At 46.4% G+C, this 16,010-nt stretch overlaps 1 protein-coding gene across 8 annotated transcripts in view; it reads right to left on the reverse strand.

The window, feature by feature from the left end:
- SPECC1 (sperm antigen with calponin homology and coiled-coil domains 1) overlaps nucleotides 1-16,010 on the reverse strand; it is a 257,749-nt gene that overhangs the window by 81,952 nt on the left and 159,787 nt on the right. For 7 of the 8 annotated variants that reach the window (XM_045778245.2, XM_045778240.2, XM_045778241.2 and 4 more), the window contains 3 exons: nucleotides 14,354-15,933; nucleotides 3,542-3,749; nucleotides 125-198 (listed from right to left, as the gene is read on the reverse strand). In XM_045778245.2, coding sequence (XP_045634201.2) covers nucleotides 125-198; nucleotides 3,542-3,749; nucleotides 14,354-15,933 — 1,862 coding nt within the window. The remainder of the gene's footprint in view (nucleotides 1-124; nucleotides 199-3,541; nucleotides 3,750-14,353; nucleotides 15,934-16,010) is intronic. The other variant, XM_087867665.1, reaches the window with a different exon arrangement.

A 16,010-nucleotide genomic window follows, 5' to 3' on the forward strand; every position in this document is an offset into this window, starting at 1 on the left:
TACTGAGAAAGCAGGCTAGAAGAGTCAGTGGGGTATTTTTCAGAGGGTTCCAAACCGAAGGCGGGGACACTCTCAGTACAATGATGGAGAAGGCTCCCTGTCCCCTGCAGTAGCCACGTCTCACCTTTATCTGCTTAGTCAGAGTCTTCAGCTGCCTTTCCAGGTCTGACTTCTGTTCCTCCAGCTTCATCACGTTGCCTGGAAATAAACAAGTCAGACAGGAGTTGGAAAAGGCGCAAGACTCTTGGGAGAAAGCAAGCGAGGTAGAAAGGGAGCAGAACCAGATTTAAAATCCGTCCGGTCTGCTATAAATTCCATCCTTGGCATCCAGCTAGAAACTGGAGGGTCCTCCAACACAGAAAGTGGGATGGTTTGGGGAATAAGTGGTGCTGAGTTAGGTTATACTTGCAGATGGTACAGCCAGGCCCCACTCATATTGACTACACTCACTCCTGGCCTCCCTGGTGGTCGCACATTATGGTCCTGAATGTCCTTTATCGCTGTGCGGTAGAGACCTTTTGTAGAACAGAGAATGTGACCGGTTATTACTACAGGGACTTTTAGACCAGTTGCTAGAGTCGAGGTTTTTAACTGTAGTTAAACAACAGAATCACCTGGGAAGCCTCTCAAAAGCACACATGGTTCAAAGCCCCAGACTGTGATCCACAGAGAGGGAACACCCATGGGGAGACAGGATCTGGGGGGGGGTGTATTTTACCAGCTCCAAAGGTGACCTGAACCTTCTCCTTAATTGAGAACATCCTCTGTCCCCTTCTCTCTCCGCCTTTGATTCTTCCACGTTGCTATCAGAGTCATTTCAATTTAAATCTGATCACGTCCATTACCTAGTTAAAATTCTTCAGTGGGGGCGCCTGGGCGGCTCAGTCAGTTAACCATCTGCCTTCAGCTCAGGTCATGATCCCCGGGTCCCGGGATCAAGTCCCGCATCAGGCTCCCTGCTCACAGGGGAGTCTGCTTCTTCCTCTGACCCTCTCCCCTCCCCTGCTCTCTCTCACTCACTCTCTCTCAAATAAATAAATAAAATTTTTTAAAAAAATTATTCAATGGTTCTTCATGACTCATTCCAGGGCAGTAGGTGTCTATTAAGGATATGAATCAGAATTATCAGAGAAGCTTCAAAAAGAATAAACGACACACGGTCAGGTCCCACTCTGGCCATTCTAATTCAGCACGTGGGGCCTGAGAATCTGTGTTGGGGTCAATGCGGCAGAATAAGAAAACACTCCTTCACTTCTTTGTATTTTCCTGTCCATTTCTCTCGAGGATCTTAAGGGAGGAGTGACTGGTCTCAGGCTGGATTTGTGTGTCCCTGGGCCTCCTAGCGAAAAGACATCTTACTAATACCTTAACACCCCGGACAGGAGTTAAAAAGCTTCTCAAAAGACAACTAGTCTATGTTATTTTCAATCCTGGATAAGTCAGGATACAACCATAGGAAGTGGTGTGACATCTGCTCTGGACATTAATTATAAGCTGGCTTTCTTGGCGGGTTTGTGCTTGACTTTTAAGGATTTGGAGACAACACAGCCACATTCTCATGAGCAATACATCACAGGAACAAAGCAAAACTGGACTTCTCTTCTTTGACTTTATACGCTCTTCAAGGATGGTGCTGTTTGGAAATACACACTATCGATGGCGGTGGGTGATTACTGAGAACTGCCTAGATGATGCTGACACTGGCTGACGTTCTCTAACTCTGCTGCGTATCACGTCCAGTGAAGGATGGAACTCTGGTGCTAGCCAGGCAATCGAGGTGTAGAATGTCCACTCAATTCTCGTTACGTGTGGCAGTGACATCAAGTTGCCAGGCACGCCAAACTGGCGAATACTGAACTTTGCTCCTACGGGAAATACAGGGTTCGGTTCCTGCAAGCCTCTGATCACAACATTTTTATTAAAGGAGACACTACTTGGGTTATACAGGTTTGTTTGCCAATGTCCTTGTGAAAAAAAAAAAAAAAAAAAGGCCGTCCCATCAGTGCTGGAAACCTGCTTACCCACATAACCCTTTCACTGTATAATATTTGGTAGGTATTTTAAAAATTCTTCTCCAGCTTCCCAGTCGACAGAAAGTGACTCGCCTGCAAGTTTTTACCTTTGCTCATGCTGTGAGGCCTGCGGAGCCTCGAGAGCCAGCCAGCACTGGCTCGGAAAGGTCTGACACTTTCCTGACCCCGGGAAACATGACTGTAAACTTCTTTGGTTTTGGGTTTCACAACAATGCAGTCTGCTACCTTTTACTTTTTTTTTTTAAACCAGACATCATCTCGTGAATCCGCAATCTGCTTTTCCATCTTTTCCACATCTTCGTCACGCCCCACAGATTTTACGTCAGCATTTCCCAGAGTACTGAATTTCATTTTCCTTTCTCTGGAAGTTTTCATTAACATTGGACTCACGGCCAACAGCACCAAAACTTGTGCTTGAACAAAGCTCATCTAACACATATTTTCTCCTTAAGGCACATCCCAGCTTTCCTGCCGTAGGGACCCCAGACAGCATTTCAGGACTACATTTGGGGGCCACTCTAAACAGTGAAATCGCCCCCCAAAAAAGCACAAAAATATAAAAAAACATGGCCCTAAATAACCATGAAAAAGATACTTGTTTGCAGTATGAGAGCTGGACCAAGAACACAAAGGGTCATCCTGTTCAAGCTAAGCCGGTAATGGACTTCGGGAGACTAAAATTGCTCGCCACTCTCTCTGCACACGTCCGCGAATGACATGAAAAGTGCTGTGAGTGTTGATTTTGGGGTTACAAATAAATTCTGGCAAGCAGGTGAATCCCCAGAGATGGATTCCACAAATAATGAGCATGGGCTATACAAGTCGGGGAACTTTTCAGGCAACCACCCATGCTATTTTTAGCAATGGTTAGTGTCTCCCAAAGCTCTGTGCATTAATTCTTTTGTGACAAAAGCAAAACACATTAGATGTGATAACTTCATAAAGCTTATTTGGACAAAGCAGGCAATGTTTAACTAATCCCTTTTAATGTCAATCCCTATTCAAAACGAACGATGAGTTCATAAAGAAGCCATATATTGGAGCCTCTTCAGTAATGAAGTGGCTGTTACGTGTAAGTTACTTGATATCCTGGCTTCAATGGGACACATGCTAGAACTGTTTTCTCCCTGAGCCCAAGAGCACACGTTGTTCAAATCCATCTGACCATCTGTCACCCATCTTCCTCCCCATCAGATCCCAAAGACAATGCTCTGTCGATACCCGATGAGCGCGGGCGGTGGCTCACGGACAGTATACCTGACACTCCAAATGTGTTTGCTCTTTTTCACAACCACCCCGTGCTGCTGACTCGCGTTCAACAACGTGTCCTTCCACACCACCCACTCTTCCAGTTTAAGAGGTTCATTATTCTGCCTTTCTTGACCGCCATTCTTCCTACGAGACTGCCGGATACGCCCGCGGAAGGCAGACATTCTCACAGCCCCTCCCGGGCATGCGGTCTGCATCCTGCTCAGTCCCGAGCCACGTCTGACCAGGGCTCCACTTACTTTCCAGCTCACTGATGAGCTGGTTGTTATGCAACTTGACAGCGCGATGCTGTTCCACCTGATCTTCCAATTCAAATATGGTTTCCTTCATGTCTTTAATCTCCGCGTCACTCTCTGACGCTTTCTCTTGCAGCTTCAGGCTGGTTCGGCTCAGCTGTTCTGCTTGATGATCACATATCTCCTTCAAGTAAGAATAATCCTTTTCCACCTAGAATAAACAGAAGGTTTCGGGGTCAGTTAGCAGGAAAGAGTTCCTCACCCATCAGCGTCAGGCTCACCCAGGCAGCGGCAGAGGGAGCTCTTGGCATGTGCTACACCTGGAATCATTTCTGTATACTTAGCCCCGGGAATAGCCAAGGCCAAAAATACACAAAGAAACGTGATGTCTGCAAACGGCCAAATATGGTGGCTTCTGTGTCCCTCCCTGAGGCAGGAAGAAAGCCGCAGGTAGATAGCTGCCCTTCTGTCCTGCAGCTGGTGCAAGAGCGCCTCCCTGGGAGGCTCTGGTACTGCGCCCGGAGAGGGGCCCGGCTGTGGGCGGGACGCTGCCCTCCTCACATCTGCTATGGAGCAGCGCCCTCTGCTGGGGATCCAGGAACAATGCCCCTGATTCCCTGCAAACGACAAATCTATCCAGCCATAAACTTCTAGCGGTTATAGCGTTTCTTCGGAGAAATGCGACATTAATGTGACGCAGAACACCAGCTGAAAGCCCAGGAAACATGGGCATGCACCAGACACAGAGAAGCAGCACAGGCCAGGCTCTCATTTCAACTTTTCAATTCTTAATCATGAAACATTTTAAACACACAGAAAATCACCCAGAGTGACAAGATAACCATGTGCCCAAACGGACTTCAAGCGACTAAATTTTGTCACATTTGCTACATATTTTTACTTTAACAGGATTTAGTAGAGTCCCAACCTTCTCTGCCACCCCAGAGAGTAATTTGCATTATCCCAAAAGTGGTGTGTGGTTGTTGCTTGAACGGTTTTTCACTTTTACTGCCTATGAATGTGCCCACAATATACAATATTGTCCTGTTTTAAAATTTTTTATTTTATTTATTTTTATTTTTAAGTAATCTAATCTCTGCACCCAATGTGGGGCTCGAACTCACAATCCCAAGATTAAGAGTCACATGCCTCACTGACTGAGCCAGCCAGGCACCCCGTTTTAAAATTTTTATACAAATCATATTATACCATAATTATGCTTTTGCAGTGTACTGTTACACTGCATTATATTATATGGTAATATGCTTTTGTCCTGGACTATACTATACTTCTTAGGCTTTTGTAAAACTTGCTTTTAACCGTGTTTTTGTGATATCCACACTGATATCCACAATGTTCTGTCATTACTTTAAATGTTTCATAGTACTCTGCTCTCAGAATATACCAATTATTTTAGTATGAACTATGCTCCTTTTCTATAGTCCTTTCATTCATGTTACCAAATAGCTACATATTTACCAATTAATGGAAGCCTGGTACCTATTACATGTCTTCCTAGATTTGGGGGCATCGCCGTATACAAGAAATTTTTTTCACCATTGCATCTAACGTGTAAAATCTTCTGGCTGCAAGCTCTCTGTGGGCAGAGACCCCGTCTGCTCTCTTCACCACTGTACCCCTGGTGCCTACACAGCGTCAGACACACGGGGGACCCCCGAGTGAACAGATGCCGGACAGCAGGATTGCACTGCTTCTCAGCTGGGACCTTGTGATAAGGAATAAATAAAGAAGGAAGGAAAGGAAAGAGGGAGGGAAGAAGGAGAGAACCAGCATGGGAAAGAACGGGAGCACACCCCTAGCTTGACGGTGCGCACTGCTCTGCGAAACTGGTATGTCAATTACAAAGGTGCGCGGCTGCCTACTGCCCTGTCGCTGCTGCATGGGACCCCCAGGGGGCTAGCCCGGAGCCGGACTGCCGGAGTTTAAAGCCCAGCTCTGCCCACCGAAGCAGGGTATGCAACGTTAGAGGACACAAGTCCAAGAAGTCTACACCACGTGATCCAGAGCGCAAGTCGTTGACCTGACGATAGGGACCTAATAAACACAAGAGGACTTTTAAGGAGAAAGGAGGCAACGTGTTTTAGGTACGAGAAGGTTGACGTCCAACAGCATCTGAAAAGCAGCCGAGGCAGGCGGCTTGTGAGCCCTGCCTCCTGAGTCAGACCGTGGCTTTCTGCAGAGCTGGCCGGGCTCCGTGTCAGGGAAGCCTTGGGCTGAGGGCCCGCTCTCCTGGCGTCTAGAAACACGCATGTTACTTGGGTGGGACTGCTGTGGGTCGGGAGTGAAACTGGGGGGTTGTAACCAGGGAACCAGCAGGATGAGCACCTTGAAGAGGGTCTCCAGGTGCAGCTGAGGCTGCTGTCCTCCCACGGGCCCCCACCCGCTTTACTTCCCACGTGTTGGCTTGTCACGATCGCGAGCACCGAATGGTAAGCATGGCAGTGGGAAGGGGCCCCTGTGATGTGCGCTGCAGACGGCTGGGGCCAGTGAACTTGTCAGTCAGTACACTGTTTCAAATCACACACCCCATTCTTCCTTCTTAATTTGGGAATCATTCTCTCAAGTTTAGCAATATATTCCAGAAAGCTCTTTTATGTAAACCAACAAGAACAAAAACCCTTAAGTAACTTCGCAACTTCTGCTTGTAGGAGCTTGCTGGGTAATAATAGGCAGGTATTTTTATATTCATTTTACAGATTAACAAATGGAGAGAGGGAGAAGTTAAGCCACTTGAAAAGAACAATCCAATTTCTCAGGGAGCTAGGGCCAGCACCTTGTACTTCCATGACCCTTCCGAGTTCTAGGTTGCCGTCCACGTGACTGGCCTTCCCGCCGGCTGGTTCTCTGGTTCAACAACTGCGCTATCAGACAACCAGTAAGGTGATTTCCAATGTCTCCTTTTCAAAAAAGAATCCACTATCACGCACGCCAAGGGCAACCTCTCATCTTCAAAAACCCAACTTGTTCTAGAAACGGGGTGTGCAGAATCGTATTACAAACAGTCAAATGAATTTCCCCGGGGAGCCCCAGTCCTACCTGGGACTGGTTAGAGCCAGTCCCAGAGGCAGATGGCAGCAGAGACCACTCGGGGCTCCCCTGCAGGGCTCAGCCCGGTCTCCTGCCTTCCAGGATGGGGGAGGCAGGGACAGCAGGGTGGCCTGGAGGGAGACGGGGCGAGAACCTCTCCCCTGGCTTGTCAGACACTGAAACTGAGGAAGAGGTATCACTGAGGGTCCCACACTCCCAGCCACTGGAAACTACCGGCTTCACTTTCAGGGTCAGGCCAACCTTTCTGGCCTGAGAACTAGATGTTCTCTTCCGGCCACATTCCTGCTGTCCCCACCCCGCCAGCTCCCCCAGTGACCTCCTACTCCCCTCAAGATTCAGGTTGTAAATCACACAAAAGGACATGTCCTGATGACTCAGGTGTTCACTATGAATTTCTCTACTGTGTTCTAATCAAGTAAAATTCTCCTCGTTCACTGAGACTTGAAAGGTGGTTTTCTTCCGACCAAAAGGCTTTTTTTTTTTAAAGATTTTATTTATTTATTTGAGAGAGAGAGAGACAGCCAGCGAGAGAGGGAACACAAGCAGGGGGAGTGGGAGAGGAAGAAGCAGGATCCTAGCGGAGGAGCCTGATGTGGGGCTCAATCCCAGAACGCCGGGATCACGCCCTGAGCCGAAGGCAGACGCTTAACTTCGCAGCCCCCGACCAAAAGGCTTTGGCCTTAAGACTACATGTGTTCGAGTCCTTAGGTCTGCCTCAAATGTTTTTCTATCTCTTCTTCATTGCCATGTAACTGGGAAGCAGCACACACCAGTGATGAGGCGTTCTGGGGTCAGACCCAGCATCAAACCCTGGCCTTCGTCAATTCATCAATTAGCTAGTCACCTAGCCATTCTCTGCCTCAGTTTCTTCAGGTGCAAAAAATTAGATAACGACAGTATCTCTCGCATAAAGTTATGATGATTAAATGAGATTAAATGATCAAAAGGGTCGAAGAGTGCCCAGCACATATAAAGCACTAAAATATTAGTTATATTGATAGAATTAGAGCAGCCTGTCTCCTAATTCGGTTGCAAGTGTCTCTAACATTCATTCACTTATTCAACAAGTATTTCCTGGATACCTAGTATATAGAAGAAGTCATGATGTTAAAATTACACAGCTGATCCCTGAACGACACGGGGAAAGGGGTGGTAGGGGGCACCAATCTCCCCCCCCCCCCACAGTCAAAACTTCATGACATTACTAAACCTTAACTTTTGATGCCACCAAAACTTAACTACCAATAGCTTACTATTGACCAGAAGACTTACTGATAACATCAACAGTGGGCTGATGCATATTTTGTAACGGGAGATGCATTACGCACTGTATTCTTACAATAAAGGAAATTAGAGAGAAGGTTATTTAGAAAATCGTAAGGAAGAGAAAATACATTTACAGTACTGTACTTGCTGGGAAAAACCCCACATATAAGAAGAGGACCCGTGCTGTTCAAGGGTCAGCTGTATGTAACATGGAGGTGAATAAACTTGGAGTGATTGCTTGAGTAACTTCACCAGGAGTCAGAATGTGTTATTTTTGTTGTGTTTGTTTTTACATCTAACTTGGTTCCTCCAAAACTCCTTTTGCTTAATTCTTGGCCCTGTTCTGAATATATACTGCTGATGGAGAGCCATGTTTCATTCATGCTGGTCAAGACTTGAACTATTTTTTTTTTGCAATGCTGCTGTGCCAAGGGAAAGGAGAACATGCTAATTTAGTTTACACTTTTGTTATGGAAAAAGAAAAATGGCTATACAACACTCAAAGAAGAGGGTAAAAATCTGTATTTCACTTTGGGAACTTTCTAGATTTTTCGGATGAGTGCTCATGGAGGGGCTCACCCAGGAGAGACAAATGCTGGGGCTTCGCAGACAAGTTCTAAGGTCAAGTTAAGGGAAGAATGGTGGTCAGGCCTAACGTCAAGAAAGATATTAACATGTCTAGAGGGAAAAATGCGCCCCCCAGAAGGGAAGGGGAGTCAGCCCAGGAGATCCAGAAAGGGAGAGACCACACTTGGGTCCAGGGGAGAAGCAGTGCCCCCACCTCTGAGTTACACAGAGGCGCAGGGAGGTCCTGTGGGTCTGGTCCCACTGGCAATACGACCCTTACTCAAACATCGGATGTCTCTTGGCCAAACCCTCACGTTCAGCTCCCACCCGCCCTGCACAAGGTTGCAAGAGCAGGGGGAGGGGGGAACTGAGGGAGGCAGCAGTCACGGGGACATGTGACTGCTGTGTGTCCTGGGGCACATGACTGTCATGTCTCACCTAATAAAGGACGAAAGGGCATTCTGACTTTACAGAGGACACTTCTAAGCTCCAGCCGGCTGGGGCCTGAGGCACAGTCCCGGAGCAATGGCCCATCTCGGCCTTTCCCCAAGCTGTGTGGACAAGGGTCTCCTCTTGACTTCTTCTGGAAAGCTGGAAAACAGGCTCTGCCACACAAATTTCTTTTCCTTTCCTTTCTTTTTCTTTTTTTTTTTTTTTTAGAGAGAGAGAGAGCACTTGCAAGGCAGGGCGGGGGTGGAGGATGGGGGGTGGGAGGGGCAGAGGGCGAGGGAGAGAATCTTAAGCAGTCTCCACACGCAGCTCAGAGCCTTAGCTCATGACCTGAGCCGAAACCAAGAGTCAGACGCTTAACCGAGGGAGCCACCCAGGCGCCCCCACACAAGTTTCTTATTGCCTTCTTTCCAGCACGAAGTCCCAGGGCTCTGCTCCGCTCAGAGCACTGATACACTGTTGTCAGCCAAAGACACTGGAGAGAATGGGAAAACTGAGCTGAAGACCACTGAAATGTCCATGTCTTCAGCCTGAACAGTTCAACCCTGACCGACCCTCCCAAGAGTACCCAGTGCATGATGCACGAAGGGGAAGTGATCCCTAAGTTCTCCTGAACTCCACCACACAGATTCACCAATACTGACCTCCTCCCAGATGCCAGGGACGGCAGGGGCTTTCATACAAGTGATCCTGGCTGATCTGCCTCGGGGACAATGACCCCACAGAGCTGACGGCCCGTCCTTGTCACAGCTTTCGCTCAAATTCTGGTTTTGCCACTTGTGGCCAGTGGACCCCCTAATTAGTTAGGCCTGGTGAGCAATACTGGTCACACAGGGATTACGGTACCCCTAGTTTTCCCCTGCCTCTCACAGCAAGTGTTCCTTTATAATCTCCTTTCCCCTCTGGAAGAGACACCTGAGTTTCTATAGTAAGAACTAAATCTCTAAGGATACCACCTATACGCTTTTGACCTTAGGGGAAAAGAAATCAATATTTTCTTTTAAAACTTGGGGGTTTCAAGCCTTATAAAAATATTCTAACTTGAAATCAAGATCCCGGACAACTGAAAATTTGAACGTCAGAAAAACATAAACCTGGATTGCATTACTGCCCGGAAAACCAAGAATCCCATGCAACGACATGCTGCTTGCTGGCTGGGGCGGCCGTGTGTGTGGCTTACAGGAGGCCGAGCCATCAGGACTCTGTGGAAAGGAGACCCTTCCTCAAAGTCGTACGGTGGCATGTTTCATAATCATACAGTAAGCTGCCAGCAAAATGTCTGTGCTGGGTATCAGAGAAGCTGACGAGAATGGAGATACTAGCTGAAGACAAAGAAAGGAGAGGAATAAAAAGCCCCAAAACAATCACAATGATTGTAAATGTCCTACCAATTTTCCATTTACTGTGTGAGGAACTGATCTACCCTATATTCCCCTCGTCCCCCTAAAAGAGTAGATTTTAAGGCTTTTCAGAGGCTCTTCTCACAGTATCTGAGTCACTTAGGTAACTTAGCCAAACTGGAAACTTGCACAGACTTACTCCACCTACCAGATCATAGGATGATTCGGTATTGCTTTTTCTCTCTGTAAATGGGTGATTTTGCTCTTTTCTCATAATATTCACCTTCTGCCAAGAATTAGAGTGGATGAATGCAGAACTCAAGGGTACAAGTTATTTATTACCAAGAAAACTGTGTGGTGGTGAACAGGACACTCACCTTGACATCTGCTTAAGGCGGTTAAACGTGAAAGTTCTATGCAAAAATGTCTGGGAAGACCACTGAGAACCGAAGAATTAGGATTTACCCCAGGAATGCAGAGATGATTTAACACTAGACTACCTTAGAAAATCGACTGTAATTTACCTCATTCACAAGCTAAAGCAGAGAAACCGTCATGATCACATAAAAACTACTCTAAGATGATAGCAGATGTGTAAGATCCATGGTAAATGTAGAAAAATTCATTCTCCAGCCTTTAAAAAAAAAAGCACCAAATACTTGTATCACTCAATAAAAGGTACACGAATGCCTACAAGAGACATCCTTGATAAAATGTCGAAGGCACTCCCTTTACACAAGGCCAAGATCCCTCCACCACCACACTTCCATTCAGCACTGTGCAGCACAGGGGGGCCTGCCCAAGGTCACAGACTGAACCATTAGCTAAGTCAGGAGGACCCACGCTTCCCACCTACCAACCCGCCACCTCCCCATCCTTCATGATAGCTTTGTGCTGAAAGTGCTCCTGTTTCTTTGGGGGCATGAGCCCCTTACATCTTATAACTTGAGTTCATGGCTGCTGGTGGATTGGTTGATATTTTGCATTGAGGCTTCTACAATCAGCTTCCAGTCAGCCTAGAAAGTCTGGGTTTCACCTTTTCGAAGGTAACAGAAAAGGACAAATCACAACTCCACTGCAATTACAGATCAGTGACCCTGTACACGTAAGACAGTGAAAAATTAGGGACGCCTGGGTGACTCAGTCGGTTAAGCGTCTGCCTTCGGCTCAGGTCATGATCTCCGGGTCCTGGGATCGAGTCCCGCATCGGGGTCCCTGCTCAGTGCGGAGCCTGCTTCTCCCTCTCCTTCTGCCCCTCCCCCTGGCTCATGCTCTCTCTCTTAGATAAAGAAATAAAAGCTTTAAAAAAAAAAAAGACAGCACAAAATTACAGACCTAGGATCTTGATACGTATAAAAGAAACTCTATGTGACATGGTGCTTCACACACTCTTACCTCAGAATACCAGCTAGAGCCTCTTTCATCCTACTGACAAACGTCTGCTCATTCTAATCAGCAAGTAATATAAAAATATGGAATATATGAATAACTTAATTAACAGCTTGATTTAAAACATAAATCATAAATGTACCTCGTACTTCACAGAGAACGCAAACCTTTCTTCTTTTTCTCCAAATAAGACTCAGTTTGTCCCAGAAAATTCTAAATTTTACTGTCTTCCTGTAGCTAAAGCAATAATAAAGGGCAAATTCGTACCTTTAAATGCTTTCATTATCAACCAAGAAATGACAGACTTAAACAAACACAGAATTTTACTCAAAATACTAAGAAGAAACCAAGGAAGTGTAGAAAAAGCAGAACAAAAGGATTAATAACGTAGAAACACATTAAGCAAACAGATTAACAGTAGAATTGATAAACTAATTCAGCTGGGTCTTTGTAGTCAAGGACTGTGGAGTGACATACTCTATCCTTCTGAATAAGAAGATTCAATACTTTAATTATGTTGATACAAGTTTGCATGCGTGCCCAAACGTGCATACACCAGGAAAACATCCGAAAAAACCATCTGAAAAGACACACAGCAAAATGATAGCAGCGTTTTTCCCCAAGTGGTGGGGTTAAAGGTAATATTAATTTTCTTCTTTATAGGTTTCTGTTCTGTAGTTTCCAAACCTTCTGTAATGAATATATAATTTCATGTTCAGAAAAAGTGAAGCTACCGTCTTGAGATACTAAATGATTTCTTGGTGACACGTATATTTAATGTAATGTCAATCGAAATACAAAGAGACAGATGAAGGACTGAGGGGGGACTTCAAGGTCACCCAGGAGATCAAGCTTTTTGCAACAGTGATGGAGGGGAACCAATTTCTCAGACACTAAAACTTAATGTAAAGCTACAATTACCACCTTAAACTTCAGATGGCACCTGGCTAGTACCTTCTAACGGGGTTGCTTCCATACTTTCAGTAAGATGCTGTAAATTTAGAACACCAACAATGATAACAAACAGCTCCTAACACTACCTACCCCTCAGATCGTCAGACAGCCCAAAGCCAGAATCAAGTTGCAACAGACTAATCTGAAGGCAGATGAAGCCGTAGAGAAAAATCCCCTGTGAGCTCATGGCACAACTTGTCTCTTTAAACGGTGACAACCCTGCGCTGAGGTGGGGAGTGGCTTCATCCTCTCTCACCAGGGGAGCCCTAACAGCACAGCCCCAGCACCTGGAGGGAACAGGGAAACAGGAAGCCACCTGTCCATACCTTCCTGGCATTGCTGTGAGCCAATAGAATATTACAGAATTTCCAGCAATCTTCATCATGTAACCAAGTTCCAGACTGATTAAAGGATTATTTTAAAAAATGAAATTGTGATCATTTAATTTCACTGTGGGTTGGGAAAGATCTTTCCCAGTGAAGAAGGGGAGGAGAAATGAGGCAATGAACCCCAGATGTGAATGACCCAGCGACTCCATACCAATCAACCAGCAGGGGTTCAGGGAAACAGGCACTCTCACGGATCTGCTGGTGGGAACAAACCAAGATGGTATTTCTGGGGGGCAAACTGGATGAATGTATCGAGCGCCTCTAAAATGGTCATACTCTGACACAGTAAGCCAATGTTTAGGAATTTTTCCCAAGGAAATAATCTGAGATATATAAAAAAAAAAAAGTCTTTACAATATCAAAAGACTGGAAAAGAATATAAATGTTCAACTAACAGGCGACCAGTAAAGTACATGTGAAATATTTATATGAGAGAATACTGTCTGACCTTAAAATCATGTTTCAAAGAATAATGTTGAGAATATGCTCAGAAAATACTGAATTAAAAAAGAGTATGTACAAGATGAGTCTAAAAATTTTTTTACAAAAACACTTATTTATAAGAAAAAAATGAATTAAAAAAGTACGTACAAGATGAGTCTAAAAAAATTTTTTTAAATACACTTATTTATATTTGAGAGAGAGCACATGTGTGCACACACGTGCAAGTGAGCGGGGGGGGGGGGGAGGACAGAAGAGAGAGAGAGAGAATCCCCAGGAGACTCTCAGCTGAACGGGGAGCCTTACGTGGGGCTCAGTCCCACGACCTTGAGACCATGACCCGAGCTGAAACCAAGAGTCAGCCTCCCAACCGACTGAGCCACCCAGGCACCCCTAAAAAAAATTTTTTTAACTTGTGGGACACACACACACACACATACATAAATCTGAAAGAAAACACCAAAATAGCGGTTATATTATCACTTGGTAGAGAAATTAGGGATGATTTTAATTATCTGTTACTAGCAGCCCAAAGCATGCTAACTGATATGGATAACTATCCCTCATTCTGAGCCAGTTAGACTCAGCTTATTTGCCACCTCTTCCAAGAAGCCCTCCTGCACTACCTTCCTCTGTCCCATATCATTCTAGGTGTTCCTCCGTGGCACTGGACTCTGAGCTGTCCTCTCTGATACTCTTTCTCCCTGCATCGTACTCACTCCTTTGATTCACTATATCCCGGCCACACTTTGAACTGCCTCTAGTCAGAAATTGGGGTGTTTCATTTTTGTATCCCCAATCTGTCTGGAATGGAACAGATCTTCAAGCTGGAATGCTGGATTCGGGAGTGAAACTGGCTGAGCAAAGGATTCTCTGAGCTCTGTGAATCTAACGGTCAAGGAGGGGAAGGCTAAGAATGAGCAAACAGGGGCACAGAGGTATCTCCTTACCTTGGCCAGGAGGCTCGAAACATGCTTAATTTCACCATGGGCCTTCACCAATTCTTGCTTGAGCTCGGTGCAAGACAGCTCCAGCTGATCTTTCTCAGCCCGAGCGACCCTCAACATTTCTTGAACTTCACGACCCTCTGCCGTGTGCCCCACGGGACTGGTCTCCGTAGCTTTCTGCTTCTCATTCTCCAAATGAGCCTTCAACGACCCATTTTCCACCTGCAGCCCTTCGAGCGTAGCTTTACACTCTTCCAGACTTTTGGCCATCACGCCGTTATTATGTCGCTCCAGGTCCAGAAACCCATTCAGTTTTTCGTTTTCTTCCTTCAGGTGTTTAATCATGTCTAAGGCGCCTTGGTTTTCTTCCTCGACCTTCCGTAAGCTACAGGTCAGCTGCTGCTGAATGTTGAGCAGTTTCTCTCTCTCAAAGCGGCCCTGGTCAAGAATTTCTGCGCACTTCTGCTCCAGCTCAAGGATCTTTCCTTCCTGCACGTTGGGCTCCTCATTCCTCACTCGCTCTTGTAGGAGATTTAGCAGCTTCTCGTTTTCCTGACTCAGCTGCTCGGCCCTCTCCCGATGCTGATGAAAGGACGTCTCTAAAATCGTCTTCTCATCCACCAGTTTCTCGTTTTCGGCTGTCAGCTCCTGCACCATTTGTTGCTGGTCTGACAATTCTTGCAAAGTAGCCTGCAGCTCCTCGGCCGTGCTGTGGTGGTTTTCTTCCATCTTTTGTATCTTCTCCGTGAGGGAAGCCAGGGACAGTTCGCTCACGTTGTTCGGGGAACCGCCAGCGATGGAACACTTGGAGCTCTTGAAGGGGTTGCTGGTGGAAGACAGGGGCCGGGAGGGGGTGTCTGCTGTGATGTGCTCAAAATCGGACGCATCAGGGGAGAGAGAAGCTTTGGTAACGTCGCTGCTTGAAGAGTCCGACGTCCGTAATGCATTTTCGTGTATGTTGTTCCTGTACTCCTCGATCTCACCCGACAGCTGAGGTCCAGACGGGCTTCCGAAGCTTGACTCCTGAGTTAGGGATGTTGGGCAGCTGCTCTCACCGGTGTGACTTGCGCCTCCCTCTGAATTTGGGGAATGCTCCAGGTAAGTCAGTTTCTCCCGCAAGGCCCGGTTTTCCTCCTCGAGATCTGCAAGCTCTTTCTGAAAAGTCTTGTTCTTCTCCTCAAGAGCTCTTATCAAAGGCTCTGAGTCACTTGGCGAGGTGGACGTTCCATCTAGATTGGAGTCTGAAGCGTCAGCTCCTTCGATGCTTGGAGTCCTTTTCTCCTTGCATTTCTTCAGTTCACTTCGAAGCCTGTTAATTTCACTATCTTTCGCTTTGGCTTCTGCCAGAAGTTCCCGAACTTGGGATTCGAGCACGGCCTTTTCCCCGCCTTCATTCTCTTGCTTCGGTCTCGTGGAAGTGGTCCTCAGGTGCTTAGTGGGGGTGGGTGTGCTGGAAGAAGTTGGACTGGACACCGACTTCCTGGGGTTGGAGGGACCTCGTGGCACCGTTCTCTCCCTTGAGACAGTTACTGAAAGTTCTCGAGGAGCTGGAATGCCTGTCCGTTTGGCTGTTGTCACAGCCCCTAAGGACAGAAGGAGCAGAAGCCAATGAAACAAGGCATTTTTATAAATGAAACCCAAGTGACTTCAGCTCACATGG

Source organism: Ursus americanus, chromosome 14 (genome assembly GCF_024610735.1).
Source record: "Ursus americanus isolate L20-20 chromosome 14, mUrsAme1.1.p, whole genome shotgun sequence".
Lineage (NCBI taxonomy): Eukaryota > Metazoa > Chordata > Mammalia > Carnivora > Ursidae > Ursus > Ursus americanus.